This window comes from Grammomys surdaster, unplaced genomic scaffold, assembly GCF_004785775.1.
Source record: "Grammomys surdaster isolate TR1022 unplaced genomic scaffold, NIH_TR_1.0 126187, whole genome shotgun sequence".
NCBI classification, from domain to species: domain Eukaryota; kingdom Metazoa; phylum Chordata; class Mammalia; order Rodentia; family Muridae; genus Grammomys; species Grammomys surdaster.
This window is the reverse complement of record NW_021620993.1, coordinates 5,290,346-5,313,870: the sequence shown is the minus strand read 5'-3', so window position 1 is coordinate 5,313,870 and position 23,525 is coordinate 5,290,346. Positions and strand designations below refer to the sequence as shown.

The 23,525-nt window shown below is 48.4% G+C and overlaps 2 protein-coding genes across 7 annotated transcripts in view; both read left to right on the top strand.

Moving 5' to 3' along the window:
- Positions 1-11,839, top strand: part of Sh3bp2 (SH3 domain binding protein 2) — a 38,516-nt gene extending 26,677 nt beyond the window's left edge. For 3 of the 4 annotated variants that reach the window (XM_028758191.1, XM_028758192.1, XM_028758193.1), the window contains exons 4-14: positions 181-283; positions 2,044-2,161; positions 2,561-2,631; positions 3,492-3,580; positions 3,886-3,954; positions 5,599-6,250; positions 6,979-7,087; positions 7,322-7,377; positions 7,666-7,747; positions 8,261-8,320; positions 9,028-10,269. In XM_028758191.1, coding sequence (XP_028614024.1) covers positions 181-283; positions 2,044-2,161; positions 2,561-2,631; positions 3,492-3,580; positions 3,886-3,954; positions 5,599-6,250; positions 6,979-7,087; positions 7,322-7,377; positions 7,666-7,747; positions 8,261-8,320; positions 9,028-9,165 — 1,547 coding nt within the window. In that variant the 3' untranslated portion in view covers positions 9,166-10,269. Of the gene's footprint in view, positions 1-180; positions 284-2,043; positions 2,162-2,560; positions 2,632-3,491; positions 3,581-3,885; positions 3,955-5,598; positions 6,251-6,978; positions 7,088-7,321; positions 7,378-7,665; positions 7,748-8,260; positions 8,321-9,027; positions 10,270-11,805 lie in introns of those variants that run through there. The other variant, XM_028758194.1, reaches the window with a different exon arrangement.
- An 8,287-nt stretch (positions 11,840-20,126) lies between these two features.
- Positions 20,127-23,525, top strand: part of Add1 (adducin 1) — a 64,670-nt gene continuing 61,271 nt past the window's right edge. For all 3 annotated transcript variants that reach the window (XM_028758251.1, XM_028758253.1, XM_028758252.1), the window contains exon 1: positions 20,127-20,224. The gene's annotated coding sequence lies outside the window, so the exon portion shown is untranslated. The remainder of the gene's footprint in view (positions 20,225-23,525) is intronic.

Sequence of the window (23,525 nt, the reverse complement as noted above, 5' to 3'; positions counted from 1 at the left end):
GGCAGCATAGGAGCATAGGGGGCAGCATAGGAGCATAGGGGGCAGCAAGGAGGGGGCAGCTCCCTGCTCTACCGTTCTGCAGTGTCAGAGGTCTGGTTCCAAGTTGCCCAGGGCCTCTGGAGACAGCCCCAGAGGAGAGCTGACTGGTGGCTTTGTGGCTCACCTCTGAATTGTCGCCAGGGCCCCTCCGCTTTGTGATCATCCACAAGCGCTGCATCTACTACTTCAAGAGCAGCACGTCCGCCTCTCCTCAGGGCGCCTTCTCACTGAGTGGCTACAACAGGTGAGTGTCCGTCCTGTCTGCTCACCAACCTCTCGTGCCAATTGCTTTCTCTCCCACCCTACACCACAGAGCCAATCCCTGGCTGTCTGAAATGGCCTTCATCTGCTTGCTGGCTGCTGTTCTACCTACCCTGGCCGTTGCTGAGGGCAGGGGGCGGGCAGTATGTGTAGGGGGAGGCCTTTACTAGGAGCTTCTTGGGAGTTCAGGTACCAAGGGCCTGGGTGGCTTACTTTGCAGAGTTCCCATTGAATTACCACCCTGTAAATTTTGTGTTCAGCCTCTGATCCTGCTCTTCGCTCACTACACCCCCTTTCCAGGGAGCCCAGAGTTCATCTATCCCAGGCAATCCTAAACTCAGGTTCTTCATGGACTTTCTGGCTCTAGGGTCTTCCCAGGCTCCAGTTCAGTTCCCTGCTATATTGGTATAGGCTGGGATCCAGCCAGACAGAATCCATGGACTTCCCCTCAAGGGCTTCTAGACTAATGGGCAGGTATAACCTGAGCTAATGCCTACATGTCAGCCTATCTTGAGTCCTTATGGCTTTGGGGACTGTAGGATACCCAGCCTCTTTGCCTTGTAGCATTAGACTGAGCCTTTCATCACCCCATAAAGGCTCAACCCATCCTGCTCATTCTAGAGTTGCTCTGGGCCTCTGCTTCACCCAGACTATAGCCTCAATGAGCCAGTCTTGCCAAAGGTACTAGCTAATCAAAACTCTCTCCCTAGTCACTTTCCCCAGACTGGTAGCCCTACTACTGTGCCAGCCATCTCATGAACTCAGCCCTTGACAGATGTGACAGTACCCTAAGGATCGTCCACCCCATTTGATGGGGTGAGCCTGAGAGGCCCTGGCCAGGACCTGTGATGAGCCAGGCAGATACTCTGGCTCAGGTGCCCAGCCAGTAGCACTCCCCTAGGTAGACTGATGTCTGAGAAAGCCCTGCATCTGGGCAGGCCACAGAGCAAAGAGGCAGTCCAGGGGCTGTATGTGGCAAAGCTGGGGAGCGGTATCTTTTTGAGGAATGACTCTGATGGGCGAGGAGAGTAATGGGACCTTGTCTCTGAGCCCAGTACTCTTCTCATGGGAAGTCTTCAGAGACCCAGCACCTTCCTGAGCTCACACTCTGCTCTCTCCCTGAAGCATGTAGGTATTCACTGATTGTGTAAGCAGGCAGAGACTGTCTACATCTACCTGTATTCCCCAGGCCATGATGCTGAGTGCTAGGATCAATTCATGGGTGGGCTTTGTAGGGAGAATTCTGGAATTTTGTTTTCTTTAAAAAAAAAAACAAGCACAGATATATTGTAAGACTGTGTTTTTGCCTTAATCCCAGGTATGGGATATGGGGCTGTTTGCATCACTGATTATGATTTGCCTCGTGCTCTAGTAGAGGCATGGTTTTGCCAGCTGCAGATAGTTTCTGCAATTGTGTGACGTTTGGAATTCTGGCAATTTTTCAGAGGGTATATAAATGCTAGGTCCCTGAGAGGTGGGGTTCATGGTTGTTGGTCATTCAGGGGGGTTGGTTGCAATTTGTTAGTAGTTTTGCTTAAAGAAGAAAGAAATTAGATTCAGACCTGTCTTCCACCCCTTCCCTCTACAGTCCTTTCGTTCCTATCTAGTGATAGTGGGTAAAAATGGGGGTAGATAAAGGGTGGGAAAAGAAGCACCCACTAAGTAGTAAAAGTCCAGCCACAGGGGTTGATAAACCCATTTCTTGAGTGGACAAGCTGGTGACTTCTGGCAATGTGCCCTCAGAGTGATGCGGGCAGCTGAGGAGACTACATCCAACAATGTCTTCCCATTCAAGATCATTCACATCAGCAAGAAGCACCGCACGTGGTTCTTCTCAGCCTCCTCTGAGGATGAGCGCAAGGTGATTGGCAGGTAGCAGGGTCCCAGGAGCTGGGCAGGACTTGGCTGAAGTGCCACATTGATCACCAGGCTCTGACTTCCTATGAGCTCTAGACAGGAGGCTAGGATCCTGAAGAGAAAGACTTGGTTGAGGTATCTGGGCAGCCAGGTGGATTAGGCCCACAGGCTGGTGCCTGTACACACCGTGAGACTCTCCCAGCAGGATACAGCCTGAAGTGGGCTGAGGGGCAGCCCAGGAGGGAGATTCCATGTCTGAGCCACTCGATCTATGTTGGACCTAGCTAGCTAGGTTTCTCTCCTTGGACCTACTGTATAGAGCTAGACAGTGATGAGGAGAGGGTGGAGTGGGACCCCATTCTGGACAAGAATCACACTTACTATGGCTGTTCCTGACCCACAGAGTTGGATGGCCTTGCTACGCAGGGAAATTGGCCACTTCCATGAGAAGAAGGAACTACCTCTAGACACCAGGTATGCCAAGGGTTGTGATGGGTGGGTGGTAGTCCTAAGAACTTCTTGGCTCTTAGGGCTCCCTTCTAGTCCCTGGGGACTAGGCTTCTAATCACTTTCATAAAGGTTTTTCTGGAGGTACCAGGCAAGCTTCATGTGTGCAGAAGCACACGCTGCTTACATAATCATGTACAAGTGTGCATGCACATCTCGTCTGTCTTCCAGCGCTGTCCCTGTCCCAATCCCTTGTACTTATTTGTAACTCCTCTGTGGGGCTCATATGTGCCCATTCCTTCCCCTACTGCGGAGGCCCAGCATTTACAGCTCAGAGTTTTGGAGTCTTAGCTCTTGGTGTCGACTTTATCCCTGGGGAAGTGTAGTATTCCTGGTCTCAGCATCCTCATCCATGAGATGGTCCAGCAAACAGCAGTGGCTCTTTAGGGACCATAAGTCAATCCTATTGTAGTCAGTGAAACTGAGATCCAGAGAGGGCTGGGCACTCTCAAGGACCTACCCTGAGGTCCTAAACTGAATCCAGAACTCCTGGCCATCGGGTTGGACAAGACATAGACATGTGGACCCAGTTCTAACACAGCAAGCCAGTCAGGGTGGCTAAAACCATAGTGGGGGCAAGGAGGTGGCACCCATAGGTGGTTCTAAATCTCCAGTCCCTACGTTTGTCCATGTATATACATGTCCAAATGTCTCTCTCTATGTGACCTTTGTGTCCCTTTGTCTATACACATGTGAGGGATTATCCTTATGTCTGTATATGTTCACCTCTGCGTATGGCTGTGGTATTGGGAGTATTCCCCCATGTTCACAAGGGGAATACCTACCTAGTCTAGTACTCATTGCTTATTCCTTGCTCTGGGTTTCAGCGACTCTAGCTCAGACACGGATAGCTTCTATGGTGCAGTTGAGCGACCTATAGATATCAGCTTGTCTTCATATCCCACAGACAATGAAGGTAAGACCATCTCTGTACCTGCCATATGTCCTGCTGATAGTGAACCTGCTTGGGCTGCCCAGGAGATAAATGTACATTTGGCTTTGCTCCCTGCCCTGTCCTCTGACAGAGTGATGCAGCTTCTCTGCCTCTGACCTCTAGCAGTGTGAGTTCAGGTTTCAGATACTACCTCCTTGTCCTCAACCCCCTTCCTCCTGGGTACTCTTATTCCCGTGGGTGGAGCAAAGTGCAATGGGCCATGCTACCTGTTCTGCACACAGGGGCCTGGGTTATGTTGTGTCTCATCTTCCATTCACTACATGTAGATTATGAACATGAAGATGAAGACGACTCGTACTTGGAGCCTGATTCCCCAGGACCCATGAAGCTTGAAGGTACGTAGGGTAGCTGGACCTGGGGTCTCCTTGGTGAGTAGAGACCAGAGACTGGGACCAAGAATAGAGCCTCTCCTAGGCTGTGGGTCTTTATTGTTTTGTTGGGTCTCTCTGTAGCAATGGCTATCCTGAATCTTTCCTGACTGGGCCGTCTTCAAACTCAGATCTGCCTGTCTCTCCCTCCTGAGTATAGAATTAAAAACATGTACCACCACACCTAGCAGGTTATGGGTCTTGCTCTGGGTGGAATCAGTTTCCTTGTTGTGATCCAAGTATTCAGAGGCTCAGGGCTGGTTGCCTTTACTTACTTGCTCCTGCCGCCTCCCGAGTTAACCTTGTGTGAATGGAGGGTCAGGATAGAGGGGTGGTCCTGGAGGCTGACAGAAAATGAAGGGACACTGGGAGGTGGGTTGTCTGAGGCAGATCTATTGCCCATGGCAACAAGTTCTCAGTGGATCATAGTTGTAGGCTAGGTTGTCATCTCTGGCTCACTGTTCACTGCACCCCCTGAGGCGCACAGTCTCCAGAGCAGACGAGCATACAGACATGCATATGCGAGTGACAGGGAAGGATAGGGCTGGGGAGGAAGGCCATGTCTCTGTCCTTCACCTCCTGACACCTTGTACTTTCTCTGCTTCCTCCACTCAGAACACTCCAGCTTCATCTTGTCTGTCATTATGTGTTGGGATGCTCGCCCATTTCTATTTTCTGTCCTCCGCTGACCTAACCTTCCACCTTCCATCTGACTAGCTGTAGGTGTTAGTGTCCTTGTTCCCTGCCTTCAGGCCAGCTCTGCTGATGCTCCTTCAGTGACCAGACTGTTGGCTCCTATTTCCTACTCTTACACTTAGTCCTCAACTTGATTAGCCAGCTCCAGAGAGTGGAAAAGTGAAGTCTGTGTCCTTGAGCTGTAGGTAGACATTCAGGGTACCTGCAACCTTCATTGAATGCTCTCACCTACTCTTCCTTCTACCCTCTAGACAGATGTCCCTCGCTCCTCACTGGCCTCATTCCTCCAGGTGCCTGGAGTTCTGGCCCTTCTTGCTCTTCTGTCTGTTGTGTCTCCTCTTGAGGAACATCCCATCCTGCCTGTGACTGAGGGACACCCAGGCCTCCAGTCTCATTCCTTTCATGCCATTCCCACTTCCCGGACCTACTATCCTGATGGTCCATATGACATCTGGGCTGGATGTCACCCCATGCCTTTTGCTCATTATAAACACAGGCCTTCAACTTCATCCTGGTGGTTCTGGCCCATCCTGCTCACCTCTGTAGTGTAGAATTCACCCTTCCTCTTGCTCAGGTGAAGGCCTGAGAATCCCAGCTCTGCTTACTTCTACCTGTGGGAGGCTTGAAAGCTCTTCATGGAACATCTGGGCTGTAGAAACCTTACATGGACTCTCTTCAGGGGTCTGGATGGGAGCGCCTGAGAGCAGTGCTGGCTTGGGCCCAGGGAAAGCTGGGTGGTGGGCTAGATATTGGGCATTAGGTAGGGCAAGGGTCAGACATGAAGGATGCATACTGAATGAGCTGCTGCTGGCAGCTGAAGGTATGGCCACTAGAAGCGCATACCTGCTGCCTGTTGCTAGTAGAGAATGATCCAGCTTCTGTGATGCCAACTTGACTTTGTTTTTTGTTCTGCAGATGCCCTTACCTATCCACCTGCCTACCCACCACCTCCTGTGCCTGTACCTCGGAAGCCAGCCTTCTCTGACTTGCCCCGTGCCCACTCTTTCACCTCCAAAAGTCCAAGCCCCTTACTGCCACCCCCACCTCCTAAGCGAGGCCTTCCAGACACTGGCCCTGCCCCTGAGGATGCTAAGAAGGACCCATTGGGCCCGAGGCGAGTAGAGCCTGGCCTCAGGGTGCCTGCTACCCCTCGGAGGATGAGTGATCCCCCGATGGGCAACGTGCCTACTGTGCCCAACCTCCGGAAGCATCCTTGCTTCCGAGACAGTGTGAATCCCGGCCCAGAACCCTGGACCCCTGGCCTTGGGACGAGCTCTGTCTCCAGCTCTACCACCATGGCCATTACCACTTCTAGGAACTGTGACAAACTCAAGTCATTCCACCTGTCTCCCCGAGGGCCACCCACATCTGAGCCCCCACCTGTGCCTGCCAATAAGCCCAAGTTCCTGAAGATATCTGAAGAAGCTTCCCCAAGGGAGGCAGCCAAGTCTGCACCTGTGCCCCCTGTGGCCCCCAGGCCTCCTGTGCAGAAGACACCCATGCCTGAGGCTACCGTTCGGCCTGCAGTGTTGCCTAGACCAGAGAACACACCTCTTCCCCACCTCCAGTGAGTCTGGCTTGAATAGTGCCTCTGCTTGCCAGCCAATAGGTTCCCTCAACCCAGTGTGTTCTCTACCCAGTGTCCTTTACATTCTGAGAAGTAGTAGGTACAAGGTGGGAAGTATTTCCTCACCCCTCTAGTCTTCCTGGCTGATTCAGTGGTACAGGCGATGTCTAGCCTTGTCCATCCTGATGTAGGTTTGTATCTCAGGCCATGTGTGGCTTCCTTTAATTCTCCCTAAAGGCCTGGAGACTAGGCTCAAGAGGACTACCTGCTTCTTGTGCAGTGGGCTGGGCTCTTACAAGAGGTATCCTTTGTAGTTAGATTGCATTGTTCAGCCTCCCCCAGTCTGTTCACCTCCTTGTAGCTTTAAGAGAGCTGTGACTTTGCCAGAGTCTCACAGACAATCAACAGTAGATCTTGGGCCCAGGCAGTGCCCAGTGCATTTGTCCACTATATGATAATACCTGAGTTGAAGTGGCCAGCACCCCTGATACCAGTATTAAAGGCAGCCCTGATTTTGTAGTTGGGCATTCAGGACTAAGATTTCTCTCCTGCCTCCACTGGGCAGTGAGCAATGGTCTCAGAGCTTTGCTGTCCTGAGCAGTTACAGCCACAGAGGGCAGAGAAAGCTGGAACCAATGTTCCAATGGGTCATGTGTGGAAGGGAGGAAGGGGTGATCTATCTGTGTCTGAGAATGCTAATATTCTTGTCTTCTTCTTTATTGCTCTAGGCGATCCCCCCCTGATGGACAGAGTTTCAGGGGCTTCTCCTTTGAAAAGGCCCGTCAGCCCTCACAGGCTGACACAGGCAAGGAGGACTCAGATGAGGACTATGAGAAGGCAAGATTGAGTGGAGGGCCCAGGTCCAACATCAGCAAGTGGGCAGACATGGGAGAGCTGTAGGCCTGGGGGCCCTCACTGGCTATCCTGAACAAAGAGCTCCATAACTGGGTTTGAGGGGGGTGGAACACCATGCAAAGCACCTGATACAGGCAGGTGGCAGCCGGTTAGGGGAGCAGTGACGTGTGCAGGAGTCACTCATACTTTGACAGTGACACTGTTGTCCTCTTTCAGGTTCCGCTGCCTAACTCAGTGTTTGTCAACACTACAGAGTCCTGCGAGGTGGAAAGGTTAGTGCAAAGTGCTTCTTGTATTTGCTGTGACAGTGTGAGGTCTCTTGTCCCCCTTGCTTACCTTGGTGTTGGGCAAACCCTGGGGCCTTAGCACAGCAGGAAATGATAGCAGTGGGTCTGCATTGGTTTTGGTTATTCTCATAGGCCCCTCTAGTTTTATATCCTCTATTACAACTGAAAAACCAAGAGTAGGCAGAGAGCCCAGTAGTGGAGTAGGGCTACCAGGTATGTCTTATGAAGGCTGTCTGGGGAGGTTCGCCCACCGACATGGCTGTTTTATTTTAGGTTGTTCAAAGCTACGAACCCCCGTGGAGAGCCTCAGGATGGGCTGTATTGCATTCGGAACTCGTCTACCAAGTCAGGGAAGGTAGGACAGTGCTAAAGGACAGCTGTGCCACCAGAGCCTTCTGTCTTCTTACTTGGCACCATAACTGAATTCTTGCTTTGGGGTCCTTGCCCATCAGCACATTCTCTCTCTATTCTCAGAACTCAGTGATTACTGTAAATTGGGAGTGAGTATGGCTGCCTTCACTGGAGCCACAGAGTGTGAATTAGGATGGGTTTGTGTGGGGGGAGAGGGAGGCCAGGTGGGGCAGCGAAAATAGCAAGAGGGTGAGTAACCTTTAACACAGTCTCTCACCTACCTCACTCATGTGAGAGATGGTTCCCACTACTTAGCATCAGGGGCTCTCTAAGGGCAGAGAGATGACCTCCAGGGTGAGGAACTATCTCTGTACAGGCGATTGTAGCTGGAATGTAGCTTACGTTACCCCTGAGAGCTACACCATCTAGCCCAGAATTGCTGCTACCTTCTTCAGGCTTTGCTGGCCAGTCTTTCAGCCTCCTCTAAGCCTCCTGTCCCATATTTCCCTCCTTGTAGGTCTTGGTTGTGTGGGATGAATCTTCTAACAAAGTGAGGAATTATCGCATCTTTGAGAAGGTGAGAAACTGGGCCCTGCTCTGAGGGTTGTATAGGGACACTGGCTTCAAGGCTTACCAAGAGCCAAGTGAGTCCCCCTGACAAGATTTGGCAGTGGGAAACTGGATTGGTCCCTCCACAACATCAGCCCTCCCCTGTCCTTTGCCCCCATCTCTTCTCCATGGCCTCAGCCTTCATCCTCTCCTAGCCTTGGTTTGTCATTAGCTTACTCTAGAAGTACTGGGCAGCTATCCTTGCCTCTTGGTTTTATTTACAGGCCTTGCCCTGAGAGCAGGTCTCACTTTGGACCCTTGAGACTAATGAGAGGGTACTGACAGGAGACCTCAAGAACACAGGCCTGACGTGTGTGCACAGACAGAGAAGGACATGGGCAGCTGGGAGCAAGCCTGACTATCAGTGCCATCATTACTACTGACCTTCTCCTTTGAGAAGTTGGGGGATAGCTGGGCAGTGGTGGCGCACACCTTTAGTCCAGCACTTGGGAGGCAGAGGCAGGCAGATTTCTGAGTTCGAGGCCAGCCTAGGCTACAGAGTGAGTTCCACGACAGCCAGGGCTACACAGAGAAACGCTGTCTTGGAAAACAAACAAGCAAACAAACAAAAAAAAAGAAGAAGAAGAAGAAGCTGGGGGAAGAGGTGAGGGGGATATAGGCTTGAGACAGTGGGCTAGTCAGTCCCTGCTGAGTGTGCTTCCTTTCTTCCTGCAGGATTCTAAGTTCTACCTGGAAGGTGAGGTTCTGTTTGCGAGTGTGGGCAGCATGGTGGAGCACTACCACACCCATGTGCTGCCCAGCCATCAGAGCCTGTTGCTACGGCACCCATATGGCTATGCTGGGCCCAGGTGACATCCATTTCACATAGCTGTTGGGTGGAAACAGCCATGGGGCCACAGCTCTGCCACATAGATGGAGACCGGCTTGCATGAGATGAACAGGAGTGGGCTTGACATCAGACCTCTTCGACATGACACCTAGCCTCAGTGAGCAGGCTGGGTTCCAGGCTGGAGCAGGCCACAACTACTAAAGGACTGGCTGGATGACTTGGCCCATCCAGCTGCTCCATGACCCACCTCTCAAGAAGCCAGGTCTGGTGACTAAGTGCTGCCTGGGCTTTGATGGCACAAGATCTGGTCTCTATAACATACCCACTCTGTAGTGGGCTGGGACCAAGCAAGGCTGGACTAGTTGAATGGGGCTTAAGCCTTGTCCTAGAACCCATAGGAATGGTAAGACATAGGAATGCTCAAGGAGGGGCCATTGCCTCTCAATAAATCAGAGATGACCTTTGTCTCAATGACCAGGGTTTGATTGGCACAGAGCGGGCAGCAGGCTCAACTGAACACCACCAATGTCCAGGTAGAGAGCTACTGAGAGCAGCCCTAATGGGCAGTCTTTAGTCTTCCAGGGCACAGGCTGCTGAGTGAACTAACTGGGAGACATAGCTAAAGAGTAGATCAGGATCCACCTGGATCTGTCAGTCTTGGCTGGAGCCTGAACTTGAAAGCCCCAGTTAGCAGTTATTGAGTGGCTATGTGACTGGCCTGGTGCTGGAGCTGGTTGCTGGCTGTGAGCATCCCCTAGTCCAGCTTGACCAAGCTTAGTCTAGAGCAGGTCAGTGAGTATGAGGTGCTGCTGGAGGTGCTGTGTTCTGGGAAGCTTCTTGAAGGATCCAGGAGCTTGGAATCCAATCGGGGGAGGGGTCAGGGGGAGGTTCCAGTAAGACTTCCTACAGAAGGGCTGGCTAGAGTGAAGTGGGACAGGCCAAGGATGGGTGGGAACACTGGCATCCATGTACCCCTCAAGTAGTTTGGGTGATCCCAATTGGTCCAGGTCACACCCCTGGCACAGCCGTCTAGACTGGACTTTTTCTGTGAAAATAAATGCATCTGGAGGTCAGGGCTGCCAGAGACTGTGGCTCCATCTGGCTTCATTGCACTTTATGTTGGAGAAGAAGGTTGTTTTTTAATTTTTATTTTATTATTTTATGTGTGTGTCTTGACTGCATGTATGTCTGTGTATCATGTGTATGCACCTGGTGCCCAGGGGCTACAGAAGAGGGTGCAGATCTCCTGGGAGTTATGAATGGTTGTGAACTGTCACGTGGATGCTGGGAATTGTATCAGGGTCCTCTGGAAAGAGCAGCCAGAGCTCTTTAACTGCTGAGCCATCTCTCCAGCCCTAGAGGAGAGGTGTTTACATAGAACCCAAAACGAGAACTGGATTTGTGCTCAGTAGCTAGGTACTGCTGTCTAGTAAGAGGGGCTTTTGTTTGGGATGCCCCCCACCCCCAACTCCTGTATTTTGGAAGCTTCAAATATGTGGATGTGGGAGGCTATGTCCCCCAGGCGTCGTAGGGTGCAGTGAATGACAGACATTGGATTCCAGGGCCGTCTGTTTCATGGAACTAGAGTCTATCTCTGGAGATGTTTCCTTCCAGCCTACCAGGGGAGAGGGATCAGGATGCCATGGTCAAGTGTAGGGTATATGGAACTGTTGGTATTTTGAACAATCCCTCAAGGGGCAATCAATTTTTCCTCCATTTCTAGACTCAACCAGGGACTGGGGTCATGGAAATGGCCACAGTGTCCATTTCTGTAAAATATATAAAACAGAAGTGGATGATCCTGTGCCTAGGAGTCTGCTGAGTGCACACTGTGCTGCAGAGCCTGCTTTGGAGACCAGCTCAGTGGCTAATGTGTTTCAAGCCCAGGGCTAGATGATTTAGGGATTCTTTGGGTCAGAGCCATGTGATGGATCCTTCAGGCTGACTAAACAGTTGACTAAACTGTGGGTATCCAAGGCCCACCTAGGGGCTTCATACAGCCTTGACTTATCTCTTGTACTCAGGACCAGCTGGCACAGTTATCCACCTCTTTGAACTGACCCAAGTACGGGGCCGTATTTGCAAGATTGTGTACGGGGTGATGGTAGAGTCTAGCCCTTGGTCCTACAGCATGAAAGTGGAATTTATAGTGTGGTGGTTACTATGTATTGAACACTTCAGGCATTTGTGACTCATTTTTAAGTGAGAGATCTGAGAAGCCTGAGAATCTACCACTGCTTTCTGCTCTGAGTGGAAACTGTGATTCCTACCTGGCTTCCCGACGCTCCACTAATCATTGTAGGTGTCTGGTCAGCTCCACTTACTTCCCATAGCTCCCAGCTGCTCTCACCCACCCCAAGAGCCATATCTCTGGGGGAGCAAATTTGCCTTCTGGATCCCAGTGTGTGACACAGGGTTTGGGGGTAGGCAACAGGAACTCCAGGTCCTGCCCTAGAGGTAAACTTAAACCCTTCTTTCTACTGTGAGAGAAACTGAAGTCCAGAGAGGGTTCCCTAACTTGTCTGCCATTATGATGTGTTCATAGATGGCTTCTGTTTGGAGTTTGAGGAAGGAGGTAGCATGGGAAGCATCCTTAGGTCAAGGCCCAGGGAGGATCTGAAAATGTGGAGAGCCTTGATTGTTTTCTTTTTTTTTTTTTTAAGATTTTTCTTGGTAAAAGGTAAAATTCCTTTATTGTTTACACACTAGAGATGGAACCCCAGAGTCTTGCTAATGTTGGAGGTAAGTGCTCTACTACTGAGCTATAGCCCCAGTCCCATAGTTACAGACTTATACAAGTGCCAGTTGCTCCCGTCATGTTTCTGGGTGTGCCCCTTATCAACTGGACCCCCCAGATACAGCTTCATCCCCAACACAGTCCAACATAATAGAGAAGAGGCTTTGATGCAAACCCTGGGAGAATTCTGAGACAATGCCAGGGCCTACAGAGCAGATCTAGGACCTGAATCAAATCCACGTGTCTGGGAACAGGGAAGGAGAACAACACAGATCTGATCCTCACTGCACCCCTTGGACACATCCTGCAAGTGTCTACCTGCATCTTCTATTCCCTCCACCTGGTTAAGACTGCCTGGCTTTGGAGTCCTTAAGGAAACCCCCTTTTCTTGAAGAAGGGGCCACAGGGGCAGTGGCCTCTGGAAGTGCCTCAACACCGAACCATGAAAGTATGTGTAGGTGGTGACCCCCTTCAAACCAGTTTCCTGTCTCTCTCTGGAGGGAGACTGGAGAGGCAGGGCAAACCTCTGACTCACCTACCCTTCTACACAGGCACTCAGCTTCCTGACAGCTGTCCTTGCCCTGCCTGAGGCTGTATCCCCTACACGTCCTGAGCTGCTCTGAGCTCAGGCAACTCCTTCCCTTCTTCATTTCCTGTGAAATAAAACACAAATTAAATATAAATGTGCAGTGTGGCAAACTGCAAAGGGTGTCTGTGATGGCTGAGGGGGAGTACCTAACCCACAGGCACTCCTTGTCACAGCCTCCCCTCCTGAGCCCTGGCTTTGGGGAATCTCTTGTTCTTGTAATCTTCACCACCCAGTTCTTCACCCGTCCCAGCACTTTCCTGTTTTTGTGTTTTGTAGCAACAGAATCACACAGATGCAATCTTTGGCTCAGTATCAGATTTGTTCGTATTGCCACACATAGCTAACTTTGTTCAAGTTCATTGTTGAAACGGTTCCATTGTATGACTGTATTGCTGCTGACAGAGCCAGTTCACTGTAGATGGATGTCTGATAGTTTCCATTTGGGGACAATTACAGATAGTGCTGCTAGCAGCCATCTTACCCACAATGCATCATTTTTCTAGGGTCTTTTGCTGCCTTCCAAGAATGCTGCTTAAGAATGCAGTTGAGAGAACCCCTTGGCTCTGTACCCTTGCCAGTGCTTGAGGCTGCCAGAGATTTTTTATTTATTTATTTATTTTTTGCCAGTCTGAGGGCTTCTTTTATTTTATGCAGTGTGAGTGTTTTGCTTGTATGTAGGTCTCCACTGTATGTGTGCCTGGTGCTCACAGAACCGCACTGGATCCCCTGTAACTAGATTTTAAATTGTTGTGAGCCACCATGTAGCTGCTGAAATCAAATGTGGGTCCTCTGGAAGAGCAGTCATAGTCTCATCACTGAGCTGCCTCTCTAGCCAATGTTCTTGTTTTTAGAGATGGTGGTGCTATATAAGTCAGGCTGACCTCTGACTTAGTGTGCAGACAAAGCTGACCTTGAACTTGGTAGTGTTTCTCTTCCCTGTGCTTCACAAGTACTGGGATTACAGGAGTGCATTGGCTGTGCTTTTTCTATTCTTTTAGACTGAGCAATTTTTCTTTTAAAGATTTATTTATGCGGGGCAGTGGTGGCACACACCTTTAATCCCATCACTTGGGAGGAAGAGGCAGGCGGATTTCTGAGTTCGAGGCCAGCCTGGTCTACAGAGTGAGTTCCAGGACAGCCAGGGCTACACAGAGAAACCCTGTCTCAAAAATCAAAACAAAACAAAAAAAAAGATTTATTTATTTTATGTATGTGAGTACACTGTAGCTGTCTTCAGACACAGCAGAAGAGGGCATGGGCATCAGATCCCATTACAGATGGTTGTGAGTCACCATGTGGTGGCTGGGAATTGAACTCAGGACTCAGGACCTCTGGAAGAGCAGTCAGTGCTCTTGACCACTGAGCCATCTCTCCAGCTCTATACTGAGCAATTTTTTTTAAAAAAAACTATTTATTTATTTTATATATATGAGTGAGTACACTGTTGTTGTCTTCAGACATACCAGAAGAGAGCATCAGATCCCATTATAGATATTTGTGAGCTATCTTGTGGTTGCAGGGAATTGAACTCATGACCTCTGAAAGAACAGTCAGTGCTCTTAACCACTGAGACATCTCTCCAGCCCAGCAATTTTTAAAGAGTCATTCTATTTTCCCCTTATCCTATGTATCTCATCTAATTCTAGCGTTAATACTCTTTTCTTCTTTCTAGAGATCACAAAGTCCTCACTGGACCTTAATTCATTCATTTGATATCCTTTATGGTGTATTAGTCTCTCTGTCTCTGTCTCTGTCTCTGTCTCTCTCTCTTTCTCTGTCTCTTTCGTGTGTTTGTGTATGTGTGTGTGTGTGTGTGTGTGTGTGTGTGTGTGTGTGAAGTCAAGTCAGAGGTTAATCTTGGGTGTGTTGATCTTTGCCTCTTTTCATGGTCTGTCTCTGATTCTGACTCTGTCTCTGTCTTGGTCTTTATTTGTTTTATGTGTATAGCCTTTTTTATCTGACCAAAAGAGGCTGTGAGATCCTCTGGGATCTGTGTGCCTGAGGATTGACCCAGACTCTCCTGCAATAGCAACAGTGCTAAGCCATCTCTCTAGCCTGAGGCAAGGTCAGGTCTCTTGTTTGCTGCCACATATATTGGACTGTGAACTTCAGGAGATTTTCCTTTCTCTGCTTCTAGTCTTGCTGCAGGAACACTAGGATTACAGTTGCATGCTGCTGTGCCTTCCTTTCCATGAGTTCTGGAGATTTGAACTCAAGTCCTCCTGTAGCCATAAGTAATATCCAATATCTCTTTCTTCTCTACCATTCTATGTTCCTTTTATGGAGTGGCACTTTGTTTTTTCTAATTTTCTTCTAGTTAGTTCATTCCTCTGCTTTTCTTTTTTCCTCCCTTTCCTTTTCCCTCTTGTTCCAGCCCAAAGTTTGTATGTATGTATGTATGTATGTATGTATTATATGTAAGTACACTGTAGCTGTCTTCAGACACCTCATACGAGGGCATCAGATCTCATTATCTCATTATGAATGGTTGTGAGCCGCCATGTGGTTGCTGGGATTTGAACTCATGACCTTTGGAAAAGCAGTCAGTGCTCTTACCCGCTGAGCCATCTCACCAGACCATCCTCTGCTTTTCTTGAGCATGTTGCTCAACTGGCCTGTTTATTGTTAATTCCCATGGATGTAGAAAGCACTGTCTTCCTTCCCCCCAGTTGCCTATAGGCTGGGAATATGGCATAGTAATGGAGGAGCATTTGCTTAGCATGGGGAAGCCTGTGTTTAATACTTAGTGCTGAGGGTGGGTGGGTTGTGGAGAAAGTTCTTATGGCAGACATTTCTGCTAGTATACATTGTATATATTACATAGCTATTAGCCCTATTTACAAGAATGGGGGGCTGGTGAGCTGTTTCAGTAGGTTAAGGCACTTGCTGCCATGTCCGATGAACAGAATTTGATCCCTGGAACCCACATGGTGGAAGGAGAGAACTGACTTTTGCAAATTGCTCTACGATCTCCACACACATGCCAGGCCGTGTGTGTGTGTGTGTGTGTATGTATATATGTATATATATATACACATATACATACACACACACTCACAATCTTTTTTTTTTTTTGGTTTTTTTGAGACAGGGTTTCTCTGTGTAGTCCTGGCTGTCCTGGAACTCACTCTGTAGACCAGGCTGGCCTCGAACTCAGAAATCCACCTGCCTCTGCCTCCCAAGTGCTGGGATTAAAGGCATGCGCCACCACCACCCAGCCCACACACAATCATTAAATGTACATTAAAAAACAAAAACAGGTGTGTCAGGTGTATGTGCACAAGCCTTTAGTCCCAACACTCTGGAGGTAGAGGTAGGTGGATCTCTGAGTTCAAGGCCATTCTGGTCTACAGAGAAAGTTTCAGAATCGCCAGGCTACACAGTTATTCCAGCCAATTTGGTTATTAATTTCAGTGATTACTAATTTTCTTACATGGGTTCCAAGTGATTAGGTAGCAGTTTCCTTCAACTTTACTAGGTTCCCTAGTAGACATGACCTCGTTGGTAATCAGGAACTCTAGACCTAAGAAAACTTAATGGAACAGAATTTCCCAAGCGGGTCACTGGGAATTACAGTTACTGGGAGAGCTCATAAAACAGTTTTTGGTCCAGAGTGCGAGTGCACAGCTTACTGGAAAGAAGCAGTTTGTCTCCAGGTCTGTGCTGCATCTGAATCTTGTGCAGTTATTTTATTACACTGTGAAATGACTTCTGTAGTATGTGACAGAACAGTGACTGTCATGTGCCAACTGCCACAATACTTTTGCATAAAAACCTTTGATACTAGGCAGGTATATCATGGTTCCATTCCAGCAAATCAGACATTTTCCAAGTTATTTCAAAGATTTTAAGTTTCTTTCTTTCTTTTGTTCTTTCTTTCTTTTCTTTTTCTTTTTTTTTTCTTTTTGAGATAGGGTCTCACTGTGTAGCTTTGGCTGGCCTGGAACTCTCTATGTAGACAAGGCCAGCTTCAAACTTAGAGATCTTGCCTAACTCTGCCTCCAGAGTGCTGGGATTAAAGGTATGTGCCACCACATCCAGCAAGAATTATTTTTAAAATATGCACATTCATGTGTACGCATGTGAATCTGTGCACAGTTGAGTGCAGGTACCCATGGAGTGCAGGAGTGTGTTGGATCTTCTGTTGTTGAACTTATAGGCAGTTCTAAACTGTCTGACATGAGTTCTAGGAATCAAATTTGGTCCTCTGCAAGGGCACTATGTTCTCTTAACTGCCAAGGAATCTCTTTAGTCCCCGTTTTGTAAATTTTTGAATTATAGCACTTGCTAAAGTACTGAAGGAAGAAAAGGCAAACACATACACAAATATGTAGTAATCCTTGTCAGCTTTGCCTTCCAGGAAGAAGGACTCCAGTGTAATCATCTTGTCTCCAAGGGTGGCTTGGTTTGCCAAGGGATTCAGTTATAGTTTTTGATGCTTACAGGTTGGAAATCTGGTGGCATCAATTCATGGGTCAGCCTCTGTTAAAAGGGGTGCTTACAGGGCTGGAGAGAAGGTTCAGCAGTTAAGAACTCTTGCTGGGTTTCTATAGGATTGAAGTTATTTTTCCAGCACTCATGTTGGGTGGCTCATAACTACCTTAACTTCAGCTCTAGATGATCCGACAGTCTTTTCTAGCTTCCACTGGCACCAGTATACACATGGTACACAAATGGATACAAACACATGCACATAAGTAAAAATAATAAAAAGTAAATCTTTGGGGCTGCAGAAATGGCTCAGAGGTTACAAGCACTTGTTGCACTTGCAGAGGACCCAGGTTCAGTTCCCAAAACCCACATGATGGCTCACAACTATGTGTAACTCCAATTCTAGGGGATCCAGTGCCACCTTCTGACCTCCAAGGGCTCTGGCCATATGCACGATGATCAATGTGTAATGCACAGATCTTTATCTGGTCTGGTTGGGTATGGTGGCACATGCCTTTAATCCCAGGATTTGGGAGGAAAAGGCAGGAAGATCTCTGTGAGTTCAAGGCCAGTACATAGTAAGCTCCAGGACAGCTGGGGCTACACAGTGAAACTCTGTCTACAAACAAACCAAACATCTTCATCCTTTTGTCAACTCCCATAAGCCCATCCTCATACCTCTTCCTCAGACCAATCCATTTTTTTTTTTTTTTTTTTTTTTGGTTTTTCGAGACAGGGTTTCTCTGTGTAGTCCTGGCTGTCCTAGAACTCACTCTGTAGACCAGGCTGGCCTCCAATCCATTTTCTAACTTCTAGACAGCCATTTTCAGCTCCTGACCAATTAGCTGAGCCATTTACTACCGCCCTTGAGTCTAACCCACATTCTTTTCCACACAGTGGGAATGGTCAAGCTCACTGCTTGAAACTTTGCCTCTGGGATTATATCTCACCATTATGTTCCATTGGAACAGCCGCGGGGACACACAGCAGTGCTAGACTCCTTTTAGCTCACATCAGCAAACCAAGACAAACTTCTTTTTCTTCAGCCATCGTTGTTGCAACAGGGTCCCAGACCTTAGTAAGGTCCTAAGACCTTAACAGAACTGACTCCATGGTGGAAGTTCTATTCAGGCTGTAAAACTCAGTGAGTAGATGGCACCACCTGTTAAAAACTGAAAACAAAGACCCAATCCATCAAAATCTGTAGGTCTTGTAAAGTGTCTGAATGTACTAACTAACCTTGCCTTTTGGCTTCTCTAGTTCTACTCCTGGCTAACTGTTCTTGTTAACTGAAGTATGTCAACCCTGCCTAAAAGCACCCTAAAAAAGGCTCAGTGCTACTTAAGATCCCAAGCACCCAGTGTTGTTGCCAGACAGCCATTAAAGACTTTCTATTGGCTTAAACCCATGTCTTGTCTGGTGAATACCCACAAGATGTGACATGCAGAACCCTCATATGTAGTACACACACACATGGACTAGGAGACATTAGATTATAGTAGTGAGTGACATCGGGTCTGGGTCAGTGCCTCTGGATCAGGTTGAACCCACTTCAGGGTTCAGTAGCGTTTAGAAGTAACTTAACCATTTCCCTTTTCCTTTAGTGAATGTGTATGAATGTGATATATGTATGTGGAGTATGCACATGTATGTGTACCAATGTGCAGAGGCCAGGCCATCAGGTGTTTATCAGTCTTTGCCTTTATTCCCTTGGGGCAGGGTCTCTCCCTCAACCTAGAGCTAGTGTGGCAGCCCTCAGGCCCCAGTAATCTCCGTCTCCACCTTCAATAGCAGGGTTACAGGGGTGCATGGTCATGCCCTGCTTTTTACGAGTGCTGGGGATTGAAACTCAGGCCCTCATGCTTGAGTAACAAGTGCCCTTACATACTGAACCATTTCCCCTACTTGAGCTCCTTTGAATTTCTAACTTTGAATCTTCAAATATTTCTGCCTTCCGACCCCCCACCTCCATTTTCTGGGACTCCAATGGCACGTATATTATGCCTATGGAGTCCTACAGCTCCCTGGTATGCTGTTCAATCTTTCCCAGTTTCTTCATGCTGTGCCTTCAAGTTAAAAAATCGCTTCTTTTGCTGACTAATTGTCTTCTAATCCCGTTCAGTGTTTTGTCATCTCAGACATTGTGGATTTTCATCTATACATGTCTGATTTATATTTCATTTTTATATCTGCATGTACAGGCAGGTTTTAATCACCTACCCCTCTCTCCTTCCCACTTTCCCTTCAGCAAGCCTTCACTGGCATCTCTTACAGGTCAGACTTGTTGCTGGGTGCTGAGGAAACTGATGTGATGGAAGAGACTTGTGGCTTTGTCAGAAAAGTCATCTGAGAACAGTCGACATGTAGGGCAAATGTTCCTAGGACAGAGGTTACTGACTGGAATCCACAACCTCCCTGACCCTTATGGTGTCAAAGTCAGAACTTCTGCTGTGAGGAAAGGCTTGGATACCACACTTCTGTCACTTGCCAGGCTCGAGGTTTCAACCTTCAATGGTTTGAAGGAAACAAGGAGCTGGACTCCTTTGTTTCCTTTGGGTCTTTTAGGATTCAGATGACAGGGGAGACAGTACTGATTGGGTTCCTTAGGTTAGTTTACCAGGCCACTGCCAGGTGGACTGGTTTTGCCAAGGCCTCACCTAGCCTCGTTCCCTGACTCTGAAGAGGCCTTAGTGTTTGTTAATCCACTCTCATCCGGGCTGGCCTTTCCTGTCTGTGGAGCTTTATCAGAGCACACAGACATCGCAGTCCCGACTCCACCCTGATTGACGGTTCAGTCTCCAAACTGCCTAAAGATCTTCTCGCTTGCAGCGCACCTAGACCAGGTCCGTTTGCAGTCAGTTTGCGGGTCTGACCGTCTCAGTGGGAGAACTGGCGTTCTTGTGAGCAGGTGCACCAGCCCGCAGTCCTGTACGCTGCAGCGGCCAAAGCAAACGCTAAGCTCAGGGTGACGCGGCCTTCCGCCTGAGGCCAGAGTCTACCCTTTTCTCCACCTCCCAGGACCCGCCCTTCTCCGGGCCGGCCCCTTGTTTAAGATTGACCAATAATAGAGAGTAATGCTGGACGGCGATAGGTCGTTCAGACCAATGGGGCTGCGCATTGTTGGGCCGCAGCGCCGCAGGCCGCACCCAGCTTGGCGGCGGGGGCGAGTAGAGGGGTGAGGGTTGAGGGCGGGAGAGGACGAGGGCTGCAGTAGGCGGCGGGGGTGCGCGGCAGCCAGGGGGCGGAGCCCAGCGTGAGCCGCAGGCGAGTCGGCGGCCGCACTCGGACCCGGGAAGCTGTGCGCTTTCCCCGATTCTCCGCGGAGGTGAGGCCCGGGAGCGCTGCGAGGTCTCCGGGCCCACAGCGGGTGTAGGGCCGGGGCGGCGGTGCTGGGCGGGCAGGGCAGGGCTGGGCAGGGCCCGGGGCCTCTGGGGCGCCTCCACTGCGCTGAGGAGGGCGCGGCGAGGTCGCTGCGGCGCGGGGTGCCGGGGGTCTAGGTGCTTGCCTCCGAGCGCGGGGGCGAGGACACTGCATCGTCGCTTCCTAGGATGGCCCGGATTGATGCGTGGTTCTCTATGGAAGTGGCTGCTCGGTTCTGAGCTGGCCGGTGGGCCTCTGGGTCCTCCCGGGTCAGCCTTGTGCTAGTGCTGGCCCCATGCGCTGGTCACTGCAGAAATTGTGAAAGGTGCATCTGGGTTTCGTTTGTCAGCTCTTTTAACTGACACCTGCCCCAGGAGAAAAAACCCAGCTCTGTCCACGGATGGTAGTAATGAGGTGGTCGTGGAACTTCCTGGAGATAGGGCTTGCCTTTCCTCTCTGTCTTTTCGTTCAGACTTCTTCCCCAAACACTTCGTTTTTGTAATTCAATACCTGGTTCAAGATATTTGGTAGATGAGTTGTGTTTCTTCTATGCACACCCATCTTGAAATAAATATTTTGGCTCACCTGAAACTGCTGTTGTTTTGACCATGATTTTAGGCCTAACATTGTTAAGCCCCAAAGACCAAGAACAGAGCTAAAAGCTGTCTGTATGCATAAGTGCTCAGTAATTCCAGAGAGATTTTGTGTTGGTCAAAAGTGGATTGAAATCTCAATCGAGATAGGAACTAGATTGCTAACGGATCCGCTGTGTCTCCTTTGCAAAACGCATGCAAACAAGCTGAGAGTCCTGGGTAGATTCAACAGGCTCCAGAGAGGAAAGGACATGTCAGGTCGGGGGTGAGTTTTATGAGGGTGGGATTCTAAAAATTGCAGTCTTTAATTAAAGCCAGTGATGTATAAGTCACATTTTAATTATAAAAATTTGATATGCTTCTTTAATTCTGAGGATGAGTAAAGTTGTGTATGATCCTCTCCCCCCCCCCCCCCCACGCAAGACAGTATCTTACTCTATAGCCCAGAATGGTCTGGAACTGAAATTTTCGGCCTCTGCCATCCTTAGTTCGAGGATTACCTCGAGGATTGACACCACACCCTGATAGTAAGGTTGTTTTTTGAGGAAGTGTGAATGGTGTTGACATTCAGAACAGCTTTTCAGGGTTTAGATGCGGTTTGCAGAGATGCAGGTGGTGTGGTTAGTTTACTGATGTGTTTGTAGGTTAGTGAGAGTCAGCAAATGAAGTGAATCTAAATTCTAACCATTCGGCAGACTGGGATAGCGTCCTAAGATCTGTTTATACAAACCCTTCAGATTTTCACTTAACTCTTGGTATTATTTGATACTGTTGTTCACTTTCGTTGCTTACACACACACACACACACACACACACACACACACACACACCAAAACCATTCATTTCATATAGTTAAAAATTGAATCAGGAAATTAAATACTGAAATGCTTCAAAAGATACTGTGCTGGCTGGGTCTTAATGTTAACTTGAAGTAGGAGAGAGTACTTTGAGAAGGAACCTCAACTGAGAAAATGGCCCTACCAGATCGGCCAGGGGCAAGCCTGTGGTGCACTGTTTTGATTGATGATTGATTTGGGAGCTCACGGTGTAGGTAGCGCCCTTGCTGGGCAGGTGGTCTGGGTGCTACAGGAGAGCAGGCTGAGCAAGCCAGTAAGCACTCCTCCATGGCCTCTGCAGCAATTGCCTCTTTTCCTCCAGAGTTCCTGCCTTGAGTTCCTGCCCTTACTTCCTCTGAACAATGGGCTATAAGCTGTAAGATGAAATAAACCCTTTCCTCCCCAAGCTGAGCTCGTGTTTTATTACAGCAGTAGAAACCCTAACTAAGACAATCTCCAGGTAGTTTTACTGCAGGAGGCCGTTTGTGTTGAGTTCTCTTCCTTCCTCTCTCCCATGTTCAATAAACTCTTCCTTATACCCAATTTGCATTTGAGAGAGTAGCATTAAACAAGTTATTATTTATGCATTCAGTTTCAACTATTGCTAGCTGGATATCTATAAAATGTGTTAATTCTACTTTTTTTTTTGTTGTTGTTGTTTTGAGTCAGGGTCTCTCTGTGTAGCCCTGGCTGTGAACTCACTCTGTAGACCAGGCTGGCCTCGAACTCAGAAATCCGCCTGCCTCTGCCTCCCAAGTGCTGCTGGTTAATTCTACTTTTAATATACATTATGTACTTCTAGACATCCAGAAAGACTAGAAGCTCCAAAAAAATAAGTTTGTACTGTATATGCATATTAATGTTGAATAAACTACACACACAAAAGTGATTATATCTGAAACTGCTTTAATCGTTGTTAGAACTAAAACTTACTAAGGGCAAAAACCAAGCCAACAGAGCTGGAGTGGCACCTTAGTTAATGGAGTGCTTGCCTGACATGCATAAGACTCTGGGTTCAATCTTTGGCGCCAGATAAGCCAGGTGTGGTGGTACACATTTGTGTTCCAAGCACTGGGAGGTGAATGTCAGAGGGCCAGGTCATCCTTTACTATATATTGAGTTTGAGGCCAGCCTGGACTGTGTGATATTCTTTCCACAGCAAAAATGAAACAAATCAACAACCACCTTATGAGTCTTACATAAGGTGTGGTTACTTAACAGATTAAATATCCCAATACCTTTTTAGTTTGGGCAGAATCATGTTTCTTCAGGTAGGAATTTAGCATGATTTTAAACTTTAACAGAACTGTTTAATAGTTAATGTTTGTTCTGCCCTTCCACAATTAGGAACCGTGTGGGAAGTAAAAGGAAGGGGGTTTAGTTCAGATTGCTCGATCTTTATTTTTTCAGAAGTACAGTTTAAACCAGTTGATATGAGTAACCTGGAGTGTATTGATAATTTGTTCCTCTCAATTGTAAAGGGAAAAAAAAAACATTGTCACTGTTACTTGGAGCTTAGAAGTGTTGGGCATGTTCAGATCTGGCTTTACAGGAATCTGTGCTGCTTAGCAGGGAAAAACTCATCTTGATTATAGGACTGGAGTCTGTAGGCCATCTTGTGTTTTTAAAAAAGACACCAGGCCTGTGGAGGTGGCTCAGGGGTTAAGGAAAGCACTTCCTGTTCTTGCAGAGGATCTAGCATCAGGTCCTATCACCAACATGGTGGCTCAGAACCATCTAACTCCTGTTCCAGAGGACCCAGAGCCCTCTTCTGAACCTCCCCATGTACCAGGCACATATGTGATATACATACATGGAGGCACATATGTGATATACA